This window comes from Pipistrellus hanaki, assembly GCF_964339955.1.
Source record: "Pipistrellus hanaki genome assembly, chromosome: 21".
NCBI classification, from domain to species: domain Eukaryota; kingdom Metazoa; phylum Chordata; class Mammalia; order Chiroptera; family Vespertilionidae; genus Pipistrellus; species Pipistrellus hanaki.
Window position 1 is genome coordinate 3,118,017 of NC_140523.1, and position 16,411 is coordinate 3,134,427.

At 47.1% G+C, this 16,411-nt stretch overlaps 1 protein-coding gene across 2 annotated transcripts in view; it reads left to right on the forward strand.

The window, feature by feature from the left end:
* Positions 1 to 16,411, forward strand: part of MCTP2 (multiple C2 and transmembrane domain containing 2) — a 108,425-nt gene that overhangs the window by 26,773 nt on the left and 65,241 nt on the right. Inside the window, exons 5-8 of one of the 2 annotated variants that reach the window (XM_084869096.1) lie at positions 3,113 to 3,255; positions 4,502 to 4,578; positions 5,138 to 5,249; positions 8,209 to 8,244. In XM_084869096.1, coding sequence (XP_084725222.1) covers positions 3,113 to 3,255; positions 4,502 to 4,578; positions 5,138 to 5,249; positions 8,209 to 8,244 — 368 coding nt within the window. Of the gene's footprint in view, positions 1 to 3,112; positions 3,256 to 4,501; positions 4,579 to 5,034; positions 5,250 to 8,208; positions 8,245 to 16,411 lie in introns of those variants that run through there. The other variant, XM_084869097.1, reaches the window with a different exon arrangement.

Below are 16,411 nucleotides of genomic sequence, written 5' to 3' on the forward strand. Positions count from 1 at the left end.
TCTGTGATGAGAGTGAGAACACGGTCAGGAGCCTGCCCCAGGGGTTTCGGCGGCCTAACCCCCCTGGCTCCACGGAGGAGCATCTGTCCAGGGGACCCTTCCATGCGAAAGTCTGGATTCTCCCGTCGGGGGTCTGAGGCCCCCTCTCCCATGTGCTCCGTGCCCTGCGCTGCGCTGTCTCGCCTCCCAGGATTCCCTGCTTCCGCCGGGTTCCCCTGCCTCCTGAGTTATAAGCTGCTGCCAGATTTATATCTCTCCAGCTCGGCCCGGGTCACTCTCCTCTCCTGCTCATCAGCACACCCGAGTTCCCTTCCCTCCTCCCCCTCAAGTCATTCCAGATGGACCGAAGGCTTACGTGTCAAAAAAAAAAAGAAAAAGAAAAAAAAAAGAAAAACTACAAAATCAGGGGGAGAAACATGGCTTTCAAATCTGATAGAGGAAATTGCTTCTAAGCGGAATGTCCGACCGCTCAGCAAATTTGGCCAAATGAAAACGAAAATGACTTATCGCGAGAAGTAAGGTCCATTTAAACAAATTGTGACGCGATCTGTAAAGCCGATGGCTGATTTCCATCATGAAGGACCCATTCAGATTCATAAGCAAATCAGGAACCGTTTGTTTATTTATTTATTATCCTCACCCAAGGATATTTTCCCATTGATTTTTAAAATATATATATTTTTTGATTTCAGAGGGGAAGAGAGAGGGATAGAGAGTTAGAAACATAGAGAGAGAATCACCGATCAGCTGCCTCTTGCATACCTCCCACTGGGGATGTGCCCGCAACCAAGGTACATGCCCTTGACCGGAATGGAACCCGGGACCCTTCAGACTGTAGGCTGACGCTCTACCCACTGAGCAAAACGAGCTAGTGACATTGATTTTTTTTTTTTTTTTTTTTTAAGGGAAAGACAGGGAGAAACAAAAAATATGAGAGAAACACATCGATGGGTTGCCCCCTGCATGTAACCCTGACCGGGGCCCAGGCCAAGGAAGAGCCTGCAACCAAGGTGTAAACCCTTGACCAGAATCGAACCCGGGACCCTCGGTCCCCAGGCCGATGGGCTAACCACTGAGCAAACCTGGCCTTAGTATTGGGAATTGGAGGGCGTGTCACTCCATGGGGTCCACATGGCAGACTCACCGGCCTCTTAGCATCTTTCCCCCCCTCACCCTCCGAGCCTCATTGTGGACAAAGAAGCTTCCCATGAAAGGAGGTCAAAGTCCACCCATTGAGGTGTCATCCCGACGTCTGTATAATCCGGGAGCTGCCTTTCGGAGCGACCCCTTTTCAGAGCTGCCTAGTTGAGATGTCTCATCCCTGACAGCCAGGCACTTAGGCTCCGAGAGAAAGAGAGAGAGAGAGAGAGAGAGAGAGAGAGAGAGAGAGAGAGAGAGAGAGAGAGAGAGAGAGAATCACCCCGCTGTCCCCCCTTTCTCGAATCCTCCCCCCCCAACAATTAACGCCACGCCGGACGGACCCCACACCCCCTCTCCTCGTCGGGCTCCGCCAGCCCCGGCCCCCTCCCCGATGACTCCCAGACACTAATATTTTCTTGGACGCGACGGCCGCCGCTCACCCGTGAAACAGCATGGACGTCACGTGGCTGTCAGGGAGCCTGGGGATTACCCAGGGTGCTTTGCTGGGCGGGGGGGGGAGGGGGGTAGGGGGACCGGGAGGCCCCGGTGTGAGATGTTTATTTGGAGAGCGGGCTGACAGGCATGAAGCCCTGATCCCACAGGGGCAATCTCATTTAATTAGAGGCCTCTTGTTATTATAGTTTTCCCTCCACTAGATAGATAGATAGATAGATGGATGGATGGATAGATGGATGGATGGATAGATGGATAGATAGATGCCAGGATGATGGTTACAGGTGGTGGGGGGTGGGGGGCGGGGTGCATTGCTCACTCGCTGGTGCGTATTCAGTGGCTGTGAATGTGCTCATTTTTGCAATCCCGCCCAGAACTGCACTGAACTTGGCATGTGTGCATGTGTGTACACGTGTGCATGTGTGTGTGCATGTGCGTGCGCATGTGTGCCTGTGTTTGTGCGCACGTGTGTGTATGTGTGTGTGTGTGTGTGCATGTGTGTGTGTGTCTGAGTTTAAATTAAAGGCGGCTGACTGGCCTTCTGCCCGCCCTGTGTTGCCAAATTCCCAGTGTGACACTGGATCTCTGAATCTGTGTTGTCTCATTTCTTTGTTTTTTGTTTGTTTGTGTGTGTTGTTGTTTTTTTTAGTTTATATATATTTTATTGATTTTTTACAGAGAAGGAGAGAGAGGGATAGAGAGTTAGAAACATCGATGGGAGAGAAACATTGATCAGCTGCCTCTTGCACCCCCCTCCCACTGGGGATGTGCCTGCAACTGAGGTACATGCCCTTGACCGGAATCGAATCTGAGACCCTTCAGTCCACAGACCGACGCTCTATCCACTGAGCCACACCGGTTTTGGCCTCCCTGCCTTTCTTAAAGAGGGGTGGGCTTCTCCCTAAGACCCCGACATCGCCAGTGGGTTTCACGGCGGGAATTTGGGGGAGGGCGGGTAGTACAGTGATGATATTCTCACAATGAAACAACGTAGCAAAAGCTCAAGAAACCCATTTACGCCCTAAGCGGTGTGGCTCAGTGGATAGAGCATCAGCCTGCGGACTGAAGGGTCCCGGGTTCGATTCCGGTCAAGGGCATGTACCTTGTTTGCGGGCACATCCCCAGTGGGGGTGTATGCAAGAGGCAGCTGATCGATGACTCTTATCGATGTTTCGAACTCTATCTCTCTCCCTTCCTCTCTGTAAAAAAATCAATAAAATATATATTTTAAAAAAAAAAAGCCCATTTATATCCCACCACGGATGGCAGAGATAAATCCATTATTCACGCCAAATTGGTCCGTATGTCCCTGCTCCCCACCTGCTGGGCCTGCAGGGTCTGGCCGGGGCCAGGTTCGTGTCCTGGGTGCACGCGATCAAATGCTTTGAGCCCCGGGGAGCGTGCAAAGAGACTTGACTTAACGGAGAGATCCAGGCGTTCGCATACATTTGAAAAAACAAAAAACAAAAAAGCACAAAAATAAAACCCTTGTCTCAATCGCTGGCTCCCTCTCTCAAAGGCACCAGCGACCCCTACGTGAAGTTCAAGCTGAACGGCAAGACGCTGTACAAAAGCAAGGTCATCTACAAGAACCTGAACCCGGTCTGGGACGAGATGGTCGTCCTGCCCATCCAGAGCCTTGATCAGAAGCTCCGCCTGAAGGTAATCGATGACCGATGGCCCTCCGATCGGCTCCCATAGGCAGATAGATCCCTGCCTGCGTTAATTCTTTTATTGTTTGTAAGCGCCGGGTTGAAAACACCCATACCAGCATTGGCCGAAACCGGTGTGGCTCAGCGGATAGAGCGTCGGCCTGTGGTCTGAAGGGTCCCTGGTTCGATTCCGGTCATTGGCATGCACCTTGGTTGCAGGCACGTCCCCAGTAGGGGGATGTGCAGGAGGCAGCTGATGGATGACTCTCTCTCATCGATGTTTCTAGCTCTCTATCCTTCTCTCTTCCTCTCTGTGAAAAAAAAAAATCAATAAAATATATTTAAAAAAAATACCAGCACAGGGAGGGCTGTCTAGAGGCCTCGCCGGCGATGTGCCTTTCTCTCGGATCCATGAGATATGGGCCGTGCAGAAAACCCGCGTGGAAACCACATCCCCACTGACAGTGCTTAAACCGGCCGGATGTGGAGGAATTTATGACCGGCAGGCAGCTCAGGAGCGAGTTGTGTGCTTCAAGCCTCTCTCATTAGGAATAACTTGATACTTAATAGAGCTTTAAGCCACTGGCTGTAAGCATTCATTGCTCTAACATCTGGGTTGGAAACGGCGTGAGCTGAGCGCAGGAGGCGATTGCTATAGAATATTTAGCAGATTCCCGTTTCATTGGCAGACCTGCCCGCCATGGAAAATACTAAATTTTAACGAGAGCCCGTGTAAGGCGACTGAGAGTGGCCCATTGTGTCTGAATGCATATGAACACTGCCTTCCAAGTATATATATTTTTTTAATTAAAAAAAATATTTTATTGATCTTTTACAGAGAGGAGGGGAGAGGGACAGAGAGTTAGAAACATCAATGAGAGAGACATGGATCAGCTGCCTCCTGCACACCCCCTATTGGGGATGTGCCCACAACCAAGGCACATGCCCTTGACCAGAATCGAACCCGGGACCTTTCGGTCCGCAGACCGACGCTCTATCCACTGATCCAAACCAGCTTCGGCTGGAAGTATATTCTGCTGCTGTTTTGGGGCTGCATGGGGAAGTTAGAATAATTTTTCTCCTCGCCATCGGCTTGGCTAGCTTTTCGTCTTGAACTGTACTATGCAAATTGTTTGTTTGTTTTTTTTTTGAGAGCTAGCAGACCAAATGTAAAGTTCTCAGCCTATGACATGTAGGAATACATTTGACAGACGTGGTTTAGTGCATTCATGTGTGTCCCCGGTCCCCCTTTTAAGGTATACGACCGAGATTTGACGACGTCGGATTTCATGGGCTCTGCGTTTGTCAACCTTAGCGAACTCGAGCTGAACAGGTATCATCCTTTTTTTTGTTTTATTTTCCTTCTCAGAGTGATGAATGGATTTCAGAGGGAACTCAAGATCGTGTGAACTGGCATTTGCTGAGGTCCGATGACAAAAAAGAAAGAGGGCCGGACGTGTCCTAGATGAATGGTTTTTGCTCCTCAGCTCCAAAATGGACTTGTCAGCTATTAAACCCTCCATCCTATATGCAGCTACAGTGTGCATTGAATTTCTCACTCTCACTTGTTAGCGTCCAGGCTTCTGTCTGCCTATTTGACTTGAAATTAAAACCAGTGTTTACATTTCATCGGGTGGGGGAGAAGGCGAGGAGCAGTGAGCCAGCTGCTGAGTTAGGCAATGCCACCACCCAATGTCTCTACTTTGAAGGCTGTTGTTTTATTTTTGGAATTTGGTGCTTTTTAAATCTGGTGTCTAACCCTTATTCAGAGGGAGGGGACCCTGACCATGGGTTTCTGGTGCATTCTAAGATGACACAGGACTGCCAGGAAGGACTAATGTTATTCGTTGGTTTTGATTTTTTTTGTTTGTTTGTTTGCGTTTTGCTTGTAGAACAACTGAACATATTTTAAAGTTGGAAGATCCAAACAGCTTAGAAGATGACATGGGCGTGATCGTGTTAAATCTGAACCTCGTAGTCAAACAGGGTGACTTCAAGAGGCACGTGAGTATCCTCATTTTGTTCTTTTTGAGCAGTTTGGCTCAGTGGATAGAGCGTCGGCCTGCGGACTGAAGGGTCCCAGGTTCGATTCCGGTCAAGGGCATGCACCTTGGTTGCGGGCACATCCCCAGCAGGGAGTGTGCAGGAGGCAGCTGATGGGTGTTTTTCTCTCATCGATGTTTCTAACTCTCTATCCCTCTCCCTTCCTCTCTGTAAAACATCAATAAAATATATTTTTTTTAAAAAAAGAATTCTCCCTATTTGGGCTAGGAATATAGACAGCGCTACTATGTCTAAAATATGTATGTTGCTCATGGTTTGCTTTAAGCAGATAACGTGAAATACATTTTTACTAAGTGTTCAGATTTTTACTTACCATCTTCTTGGGGACTCGATACCTTGCATATTGTTCAATTACGAAAAGCAATTTCTAGTATTTAATTACTGCGTTGTACGTTTTTAAGACGACCAAGCATATATTAGAAGCATTTCCGTTTCTTTCTCTTTTAGCCACCAAGTTTTCTATGGAGAGTGCTTCAGGGAAGATAGAGATTTTGAACATTCTGCGGTCCGTTATATAGAAAATTCTAGTTAATGCACAACCGGCTGCAGATTCCTGTCGTATCAACAAAGCTTTGGGTTTTATGATGGGAGTTTTGTTATTCTGAGCATCTATGGGACTACAAATAATAATCTTATTTCTATTCAGAGCCTATAATGAGACTCCCAAGAATTAAAATAGTAACAAAAGCCAGCCGAAATACCTATTCAAAAAGGGACGAAGCTGTGTGAGCACTGAGCGTGTTTCTAACGGGGCATGCGTATAAATTAGGCCTCCATAATGCCTCTCGAATTGAGTCACTGGGGTTGGCGACCAGCATGTTCCCCATCTTGACATCATCTTCACTTGTCGTTGTAACTTACTTTCGTGACGAAGATCATGACTGATTTACTGGTGACCCGAGAGAAACGGCTTCAGGAAGCCGGAACACAGGCCTGGGACTTTTCAAACGCCAGAGGGTCAGCTAAACAGTTGCTATTTTTAATTCAAACATCATCCGAGGCTTCCCTGGATGACACCCCTCGCTTTTTTAAAAAAGTGTCAGCGTTCAAACGTGAGGCCTCTTTAAAGCTGACATCTGGATGTTGAAAGGTCTCTAAGGCGCTGTTGAAAACGAATCTGTTTTTCTAGCGGACATAACAAAGAAGGAATTTTCTGTGGTACCCGACTCCCTGGGTTTGAATCCCGGCTCCCACATTTTCTAGAAGTTAAGTGAGTCAAAAACCCAGTGCCTCTCAGTGACAATTTCCTCCTGAGTGAATTGGAGATAAAAAAAAGAAGAAAAAAAGAAAAAAAAAAAAGAAAGAGAAAAAAAAGTTATTTTACAGAATCCCGAAGATTGAGATGTCAGTTGCAGAGTTTGGCATTACTCTATAGATGGTAGCTTTCGTATTGCAGTAAGCAGACAGTAATATTCATTCTGCACTTATACCTGTATTCATTTTATGTGTCTTTTTTGATTATTATGGAGATAAAAAAAAATCACACGTCAAAAGGCCCTAAATAGCCTTGTGGACCTTTAAGACGGTAATTAATTTTGGCGTGTGTTTTGGGTTGGAATAATTGTCAATGTGTCACTGGGATAATACCAAAAAGACTGATTTTAGCACCCAGATTGTAGTATCCCCAACTCCACATCACGTGCTGAATGCTGAACTCACAGTTTCACCAGCAGAAGTGTTTTTAAATAAAGAATGTTTTCAAGTCACTTCTGCATCCATGTCTCTAGTTCCTGGTCCCCAGAATGTAAGTGGGTTTTCCCCAAAGACTGTTTATCGTCTGGTTTCTGATTTACTGGGAAGATGTATTGTGGTGTGGACAGGTAGGTTGTATTTTTTTCCTTAAGCAATCATAACCAGTGTGGGCTGCTCCATAAGATTCATAATTGAGTTGTAATCTCCCAGATTTACTCGAGTTTGAACATCCAGTTAGGTGGCTAACCAGCCACAGGACTGGGCCGTGATGAAGAGAGTGAATAAGAGGACCTTGCTGGGAGAGAATTTTAATTGTCTGTGCAATTCAGCAGCCTTAGTTTTAGCACCGTGGTCGGCAAACGGCGGCTCGCGAGCCACAGGCGGCTCTCTGGCCCCTTGAGTGTGGCTCTTCCACAGAATACCAGGGCCTGGGCGAGTCTATGTTGAAGAAGTGGCATTAGAAGAAGTTTAAGTTTAAAAAACGTGGCTCTCCAAAGAAATGTCAGTCGTTGTCCTGCTGATATTTGGCTCTGTGGACTAAGGAGTTTGCCGACCGCTGGTTTAGCATGATCAACGAGGGCCCCAGAGAGAGAGCGCGGTGGAGGAATTCTTCTCTCCCTCAGAGCTGCTTTAGCCTATTTTTCTTCCTTGTGTAGGAATGACTCCGATTTCTTCTTCTTTTTTTTTTTTTTTAATGAAAATTGAGACTTAATCCGTGCAGGCCGATGGAATTATTTTTCTGGCATCTAAAGCGCTGGAAACCTAAACATGAACTCACACTGCCCATGGATCTCTTTGCATAGCTTCATGCTATCACCTGAGTTTCTCAAGCGGGAGAATTCTGCCTGTCAGAGGGGAACTTGACTGCGGGAAGGCTTTTCAAAACATAAGGGTAAAAGGACTCCCGAGGACTGAGCCGTGCGTCTGCGACCTGTGCCCTCCCCGTGTTGAAAGCGCCATGAGGAGAAGGTGTCAGATCCACCCATACGTGATCCTCCTCCGTTTCTAACGGTTTTCGTGCTCACACGTGTTTTCTCTGTAACCTCAGAGGAAGGTGGGGATGTCGATCATTCGCATGTCAGCTTTACCGTGTGACTCACAGAACTATATCTTTGCGCGGCTAATTAATGATCCTGTTGCTAATTAACGGTTCTGTGTCTCTCTTTCCTTTTCCTGTTCTTCACCGTCCCACGGACGTGATCCTCAGCGCTGGACAAACCGGAAGCGGTTAAGCGCAGGCAAGGTAAATACCAGTTCCTTCAGCGCGTTATTTACACCGTTGGGTTGGAACAGCGGTCGGCAAACCGCGGCTCTCGAGCCATGCGCAGCTCTCTGGCCCCTTGAGCTTTTAGCAAAGGCCAGCTTAGGAGTGCCCCGATTAAGTTCATAGCAATGCACCTACCTCTATAGTTTTTAAGTTTTAAAAATGTGGCTCTCCAAAGAAATGTCAATGGCTGTCCTGTGGCTATTTGGCTCCGTGGACCGATGAGTTTGCCGACCGCTGGTCTGGAAGTTCATCTTTATTACAAATACAAATGCACACGTGATTCCTACCACCGACCCCGCACACGAACCGGGTTCTCTTCCTCTCCCTGCTGTTCGCAGGAGGGACACGGCCTCCCTTTAAAATAAAACTTCAGCCGAGAACGGTGTGGCTCAGTGGCTAGAGCATCAGCCTGCAGACAGAAGGGTCCTGGGTTCGAGTTCGGTCAAGGGCACATGCTGGCTTGTGAGCTTAGGGGGCATGCCGAAGGCAGCCGATCCATGATTCCTTCTCTCACCCTTGATGTCTCTCTCTCTCTCTCTCTCTCTCTCCTCTCTCTCTCTCTCTCTCTCTCCCTTCCTCTCTGAAATCAATACAAATATATTTTTAAAAATCAATAAAATTCAAAGACATCCCAAGTCCTGACTGCTTTCTAACGCATCTATCCTTTGCATGGCTAACCCTTTTAAAAAAAAAGAAAACTACGCTAAGGTGTCTGGGTTTCCTGCCAGTTAGTTCACTTGGTGTCCAAGATCCTGGCCCTCTTCTGGAAACAGAGAGCCAATAAATAACCATCTGAGCAATCCCTCCGCACTCTGTCTTATCCCTTTATAGTCACTAGAGGGTAGAAGAACCTCATTTCTGGCCACAGAAGGGAGCCCGGCCCTCCGGCTCCCACATTAAGAGTTTCTCGGTAACCATCGGAGGCAGTAAAATTTCCCAGCATGCCTCGGGCGAAGCCTGACAAAGCAGTATTTTCTCAGTTTATTGATTCTGCCGCCGCTCTAACACCCTGGGCCCGGACATCAATAACCTTCTTTAGTTAGGGGGCCCCGGCCTGTGGAAGAGCACGGCAGTTTGTGGGAGACCATAAAGGCCGGGAAGAGAAATTGTGAGCTTGGGGAATATTGTAGCTGGGGAGGAGCGGAGAGGTTACGGAAGAATGGCCCCAGGAATGAAGGAGGAGAGAAAAAATGTTGACGGCCCGGATAAAGATATCAAAAAATATGGGAGGAGCAGAGGGAGCTGGGAGAGCAGTATTTATTATTTCTCTGCTCCAGAGTTGTATCTTCCCACTGAGCTGTGGTCTGTTTTTTGTCTCTCCCCCCCCCCGCCCCTCCCCCCTTCCATAGTAGTTTCTAGAATTTGGACTTGAGTGCAACGGGGCTCAGGGAGACCGTAAATGTCCAGAGCGCGGAGCTGTGTTTCATAAAACCTCAGAGGCACAGAGCTCATTGCAAGCTGCTTATGATCTTTAGTGGGTACATGCAATTGATACAGAATTGGGGAGGAATTGCAACGGGTCGGTTCTTTTGCAACTGAGCGTGTGCAGTTTAGAGAGGCAGATGCAACAGGGCTTCCAATTTGGCTCCCGAAAAGGAGCCCCTGGGAACATCTACAGGAGCCGTGACTATTCCTCCGTAAGAGTTGTTGAGATGCCCTCATTAGTCCTGGCCGGTGTGGCTCAGTGGATAGGGTCTCGGCCTGCAGACTGAAGGGACCCAGGTTCAGTTCCACTCAAGGGCACATGCCTCAGTTGCAGGCTCGACCCCCCCCCCCCCCCAGCCGGTGCACGAGGTGACCAATCGATGTTTCTCTCTCTTTTGTCTCTCCCTTCCCTTCCACTCTTTCTAAAAATCAATGGGAAAAAATACCCTCAGGTGAGGATGAAAAAGAACAAAAAGGTACCCCGATGAACCTTTCTTGGTGTTTTTAAACTACAGGGGTTGGCAGAAGTAGGGTGAAAGTTGTGAGTGTGCAAAACACAGAATTTACCCTTGTATTGTTGCTTATTCATTATTGTATTATTTATTTGTATTACAACTGTTAGCTATTTTTGCCCACCCCTGTGCAAGCTTATCTTTGAAAATTTCCACATTTAAAAATTAGGTAGTAAGAGTTGGACATAAAGAAGATTATTACTTAGCTATGAGTATCTTAAAAAGGTACTAATTCTAAGTACTGTGTTATCTAGAAAATGTCATTGACTTTTTCACTTCCATCATATTCTTTTTTTTTTTTCTGGGGGGTAATGATTTTTTAAATTAGTATTAAGGTAATACCGTGTTCCCCCGAAAATAAGACATCCTCCGAAAATAAGACCTAGCGCAACTTTGGGAGAAAAAATGAATATAAGACACTGTTCTTATTTTCAGGGAAACAGGGTATCCATCATATTCTTAGAATAACCTTTTTAAAAATGTAATTGCTTCTTAAATCCATACATTTGTAAGTTTGCATCCGCCAATGGAACCCAGAGAAGCAGAATTTTTACAGTGTTTTCTAAGGCATTTCCAGCCTACACTGACCTTGATTTTAATACACTAAATACAGAGATTGATTTAAATAGAGGGTCAGGGGACCTCCACAGCCTTCGTTTATCTTGTGATGAGCATGTTAAGATGACCTGCGAGGATTTTGATGCAAGAGGGCTAAACCCGGTGCTCGGCTCCTTTTGAATATTTCTGTAAAGCCACCTGTTTCTAAACCTCACTTCTCTCTTTGAAACGTGTGCAACAGTTACGGAGATAAAAAAATTAACAGCCGGCACTTCTTTTATAGCAAGGAGTCTAATGGGAAAAATGCAGTAATGGAATTGATGAATTACTGAGTGAATTCAGAAATCTGGGTGCACACACACACACATGCACACACAGGCATACACACCTGCCTGCTGTTTTCGGAGCCCCTTGAGTCTGTACAGGTACGATGGCTGAGTACAGCACCCCTTTAGTTATATATTTCCTTTACTTTTGGTCCATTCATCCCGAGATAAGTATGTATTCTCCCCTCTCCCCTCCTTTGATCCACGCTTTTATGCAGGCGTATGTCAGCAATCCCAAGCTAAGAGCCGTGTCCCGTCTTGGTGTAACATTTTTATTTTCTCTGTGAAATCAGTTGACTAGCGGTGCCTGCGTTTGGCCTGCCTGCCTTCACGTCCTTTTATCTCTGTCCCTCTGTTATTTCAGAGGCTGGTCCCCACAAGGCAGGGTTCCAAGGTCCCCTGTCAGCTGGCCTCCAGCTGGCCGTGTGCAGTGAGAGGCATGGGCAGGACCCGAGAGGGTGGGGAAATTGGAGGGCGGGTGTGTCTGTGTTTTGCATCTCCCGTTAGCCAGACGAGCTGGTTTTCAGCTTCTACCCGGTGACCCTGAACCTTGTATTTACTCTTTTTTATTTTTATTTTTTAGTCTCTGTGGCCCAAGAGGCTTAGGATATCAGCGTGCAGGCTAAACCCAGCCCTGTGACTGTTTTGCCAAATAACAGTTGTATCGGACCACAGCTGCATGAATCCATGTATAATATAATCCATCTCAGGTGCCTGGCCGGTGTGGCTCAGTGGTTGAATGTAGACCTGTGAACCAGGAGGTCACGGTTTGATTCTGGTCAGGTACACAGAATCAAGGGCTGGAGGCTCGATTCCCAGTAAGGGGCATGCAGGAGGCAGGTGATCTATGATTCCCTCCCATCATTGATATTTCTCTCTCCCTCTCCCTCCTCTTGAATCAATAAAAAACATATACACTGAGTGGCCAGATGATGATGATCTCTGAACCCATAATAATCTGACCACTCAGTGTATATCCTATAGAATAAAAGGCTCATATGCAAATTGTCCCCTCGATCAGGAGTTCGACCAGCAGGCAGGCCGGCCAACCGTCCATGTCCCCTCCCCCTGGCCAGGCTGGCTGGACCCCACCCATGCACGAATTCATGCACCAGGCCTCTAATGTATATCTATATCTATATATCTATATATCTATATATCTCTATATCTCTATATCTCTATATCTCTATCTCTATCTCTATCTCTATCTCTATCTCTATCTCTATCTCTATCTCTATCTATATCTATACACACACTGAATGGCCAGATTATTATGCATTCAGAGATCATAATAATCTGACCACTCAGTGTATATTAAACGGTCTGGGACTGACAGTGGCAGTGCGGGGTCTTTGGGACAGAGACCTAGTCGCCCACAAGCCTAAATGCTGACCGTCCAGACCGTCACAGGAGAAGGCCACTCCCTCCTGGCCAGCCCCAGCACTCCCTGAGCTGCTCTGATTTTGTTTGGCTTCTCAGCACCTCGTTCAGCTGTGAAAACAGATGCTCTGCATTGCGAGCCCTCCGCTTTCCACCCCAGACATGCTTTTCTCTTCCGGCCAGATCCCAGGGCAAATGAGAGGAGCTGGGTCTTAGCTTTGGCTTTTTTCTTTTTTAAAAAATTGATTTCCCCCGAAACGGGTGTGGCTCAGTGGATAGAGCGTCGGTCTGCGGACTGAAAGGTCCCAGGTTCGATTCCGGTCAAGGGCATGTACCTTGGTTGCAGGCACATCCCCAGTAGGGGGGGTGCAAGAGGCAGCTGGTCGATGTTTCTCTCTCATCGACGTTTCTAGCTCTCTATCTCTCTCCCTTCCTCTCTGTAAAAAATCAATAAAATATATATTTTTTAAAAAATTGATTTCCAAGAGGAAGGGAGAGGGAAAGAGAAATAGAAACACCAGTGATGAGAGAGAATCATTGATTGGCTGCCTCCTACACGCCCCACACTGGGATGGAGCCCACAACCCGGGCATATGCCCTGACCGGGAATCGAATCGTGTCTTCCTTAAATGTTGTAACTCCAGGGCTTCACTCAAGTCCCCGCCCTGGATAGAACAGCACTGAAATATTTATATTTTTAAATGTTTATTTATTGATTTGTTTTAGACAGAGGGAGTTAGAGAGAGAGAAAGAGACCAGGGACCCTTCAGTCTGCAGGCCAACACTCTATCCACTGAACTACATCAGCCGGGTTAATTTTTATTTTTAAAAATATATATTTTATTCATTTTTCACAGAGAGGAAGGGAGAGGGATAGAGAGTTAGAAACATCGATGAGAGAGAAACATCGATCAGCTGCCTCCTGCACACCCCCTATTGGGGATATGCCCGCAACCAAGGTCCATGCCCTTGACCGGAATCGAACCTGGGACCCTTTAGCCCGCAGGCCAATGCTCTATCCACTGAGCCACACCGGCCGGGCTCATTTTTAAGTGTGACAATTGAGCGATGATATCCCCTCATACTTAAAAAAAAATAGTCAACTGAATAGCATTTTTCCTCTGCAGATATAAATCTCATCCCCTGTCCAGTCCCCTCGGGGAATTTAAAAGGCTTTCTTTAGATCCTTACGCAGATTTGTGTGTAGCTCTGGGGGGGATTTATGCCCACGGGGTCCACTTCAGATGATAGAAGGGGCTGCGGGGAGGAGGAATTCTGCCTGGAAGTATGGATCGTCTCATATCGAACCGTAAAAGCCGATGACAGGGAGCAGTAGTTTTACACGCTCAAAACAGTCAACAGAAATATTTCAGTGAACCCTTTACACACCCAACGTCCTTAGCGTCTCTACATAGTGCCGACATAGCCGCAACCCTGCTTTCCTGTCATTTTACTCACCAAGTTCGTCTTTCTACGCGCTTGTTTTCATTGGTTGGGTAGCACTTTCTTACAAGGATGTATAGACAAAATAATGCAGATCAACCTTAGATGCACGGGCGAGATCAGAGCACATTTTTATGTTTCCAGGACGGAGATGATATAAAATGTGCCCACAGAGGACTGGGTACAGAACAAAATCTTGTGAAATTTTTTCTCACTGCCCCTCTTTAATTTTAATTAAAATTTTTTTTTAAAATATATTTTATTGATTTTTTACAGAGAGGAAGAGAGAGGGATAGCTAGAAACATCGATGAGAAAGAATCATTGATCAGCTGACTCCTGTATACCCCCTACTGGGGATGTGCCCGCAACCAAGGTACATGCCCTTGACTGGAATCGAACCTGGGACCCTTCAGTCCGCAGGCCGACGCTCTATCCACTGAGTCAAACTGGTTTCGACTAAAAAAATTTTGTTGATATTTTATTTCACCCAAAGGATTACTTTGATATTGGTCAAGCTGTAATCCACTCTGGTACATCGTTTTAATCTGGGGCAAATTTGGCACGGTCCTTTTGCTAGCAATCCATTGCAGGAAAGAACCATTTATTCATTTAAAAAAAAAATTCCTATTTTTATTGATTTCAGAGAGGAAGGTAGAGAGAGAGAGAGAGAGAGAGAGAGAGAGAGAGAGAGAGAGGGAGAAACATCAATGATGAGAGAGAATCATTGATTGGCTGGTTCCTGCACGCCCCCTACTGAGGATCGAGCCCACAACCAGGGCATGTGCCTTTGATGTGAATCGAACCTGGGACCCTTCAGTCCACAGCCCGACGCTCTATCCACTGAGCCACACCAGCCAGGGCCCCGCTGTCTGGTGTCTTAATGAAAGTCAGCCTATGTCGAAGTTAAACATCACACCTTGTTTTCACTCATAATAACGTGTGTGTTTCAGAGGGAAGTCACGGGAAAAACGCTGGGGGTTTGGGGGCCAGCCGGGACAGGAGTGGGGGCTGAGGGAGAGAGAGCCTATAAATGAATCAACATGGAAATAGGGAAAGATTCCGACCCTTTGGGAGGACGGAGAAGCATCAGAAGCATCACAAAACCCCCATGTGCCATAATTTACCCGGTTACGTCTGCTGAGAAATCAGGGTCAGGCCCCAGAAACTTGGCTGTATCTCGCGGTGTTTGTTTCCTCCTTTGATGGCTCATTTCCTTTTCTCCCTTCACATCCCCGGCCGCATTAAGATGACAAATTTCACTCCCAGGCTCGGGCACCGCCGCCGTGAAAACCTGAGCCGTTGAGCTAACAGAGAGAGTGCAGAGGGAGGAGGATGGAGCCCTATTTATTGCGGGGAGAGAGAGAGCGCATGTGGGGACCCCCGAGGCATCTGCGAGCCGGGCTCTGCCTCGGGGCTCACACGGGATGGCCGGACTGCTCTAAGCCCGTGATCAGCAAACCGTGGCTCTCGAGCCACAGGCGGCTCTCTGGCCCCTTGAGCGTGGCTCTTCCACAAAACACCACGGCCTGAGCGAGTCTATTGTGAAGAAGTGGCGTTCGAAGAAGTTTAAGTTTAAAAACGTGGCTCTCCAAAGAAATGTCAATCGTTGTCCTGTTGATATTTGGCTCTGTGGACTCATGAGTTTGCCGACCGCTGCTCTCCAGGGCCGAAGAGAAATGTTCAGTTAATTAAGAGACTTTTGAAAAAGCCTGCGCATATATCCCAGAATGCATTGTGAGCAGATGACTTTACCTACACATGAGAGGCCCGGTGCATGAAATCCGTGCAAGGGCTTGGCTCTTACAGCCCTGGCTTCCTTCGTCCAGAAGGACTGCCAGTCTAATTAGTATATTACGCTTTTACTATTATTATAATAATAATAAAGTGGGCAGGAGTATTGAGGGTGAAATAGGCAGAATAAAGGTGTGGGTTTTTTTGTTTTTTTAAATCCTTATCCAATGATGTTTTTTCATTGAGTTTTAGAGAGAGTGGAAGAGAGAGGGAGAGACAGAGAGGAACATCAATGTGCGAGAGACACATCGATTGGTGGCCTCCCGCATGAGCCTCATGGACCAGGGTCTGGACTGGGGAAGAGCTGCAACTGAGGTTCATGCCCTTGACTGGACTCGAACCCGAGACCCTTCAATTGGCAGGCTGACGCTCTATCCACTGAGCCAGATCAGCTAGGGCAGTTGTCAGCAAACTGCAGCTCTTTGGCCCCTTGAGGGTGGCTCTTCCACAAAACACCACGGCCTGGGCGAGTCTATGTTGAAGAAGTGGTGCTAGAAGAAGTTTCATTTTAAAAAACGTGGCTCTCCGAAGAAATGTCCATCGTTGTCCTGTTACTATTTGGCTCTGCGGACTGATGAGTTTGCAAACCACTGCTCAAGGGCAAGGATTTACGTTCCTCTCTGTCTCTGAGCTGTGCGATGCCTACGGCTCTTTCCCTAGCCCCCCTTTCTTAGCGGGGAAGGAAAAAAAGAAAAAAAAAACCTTGG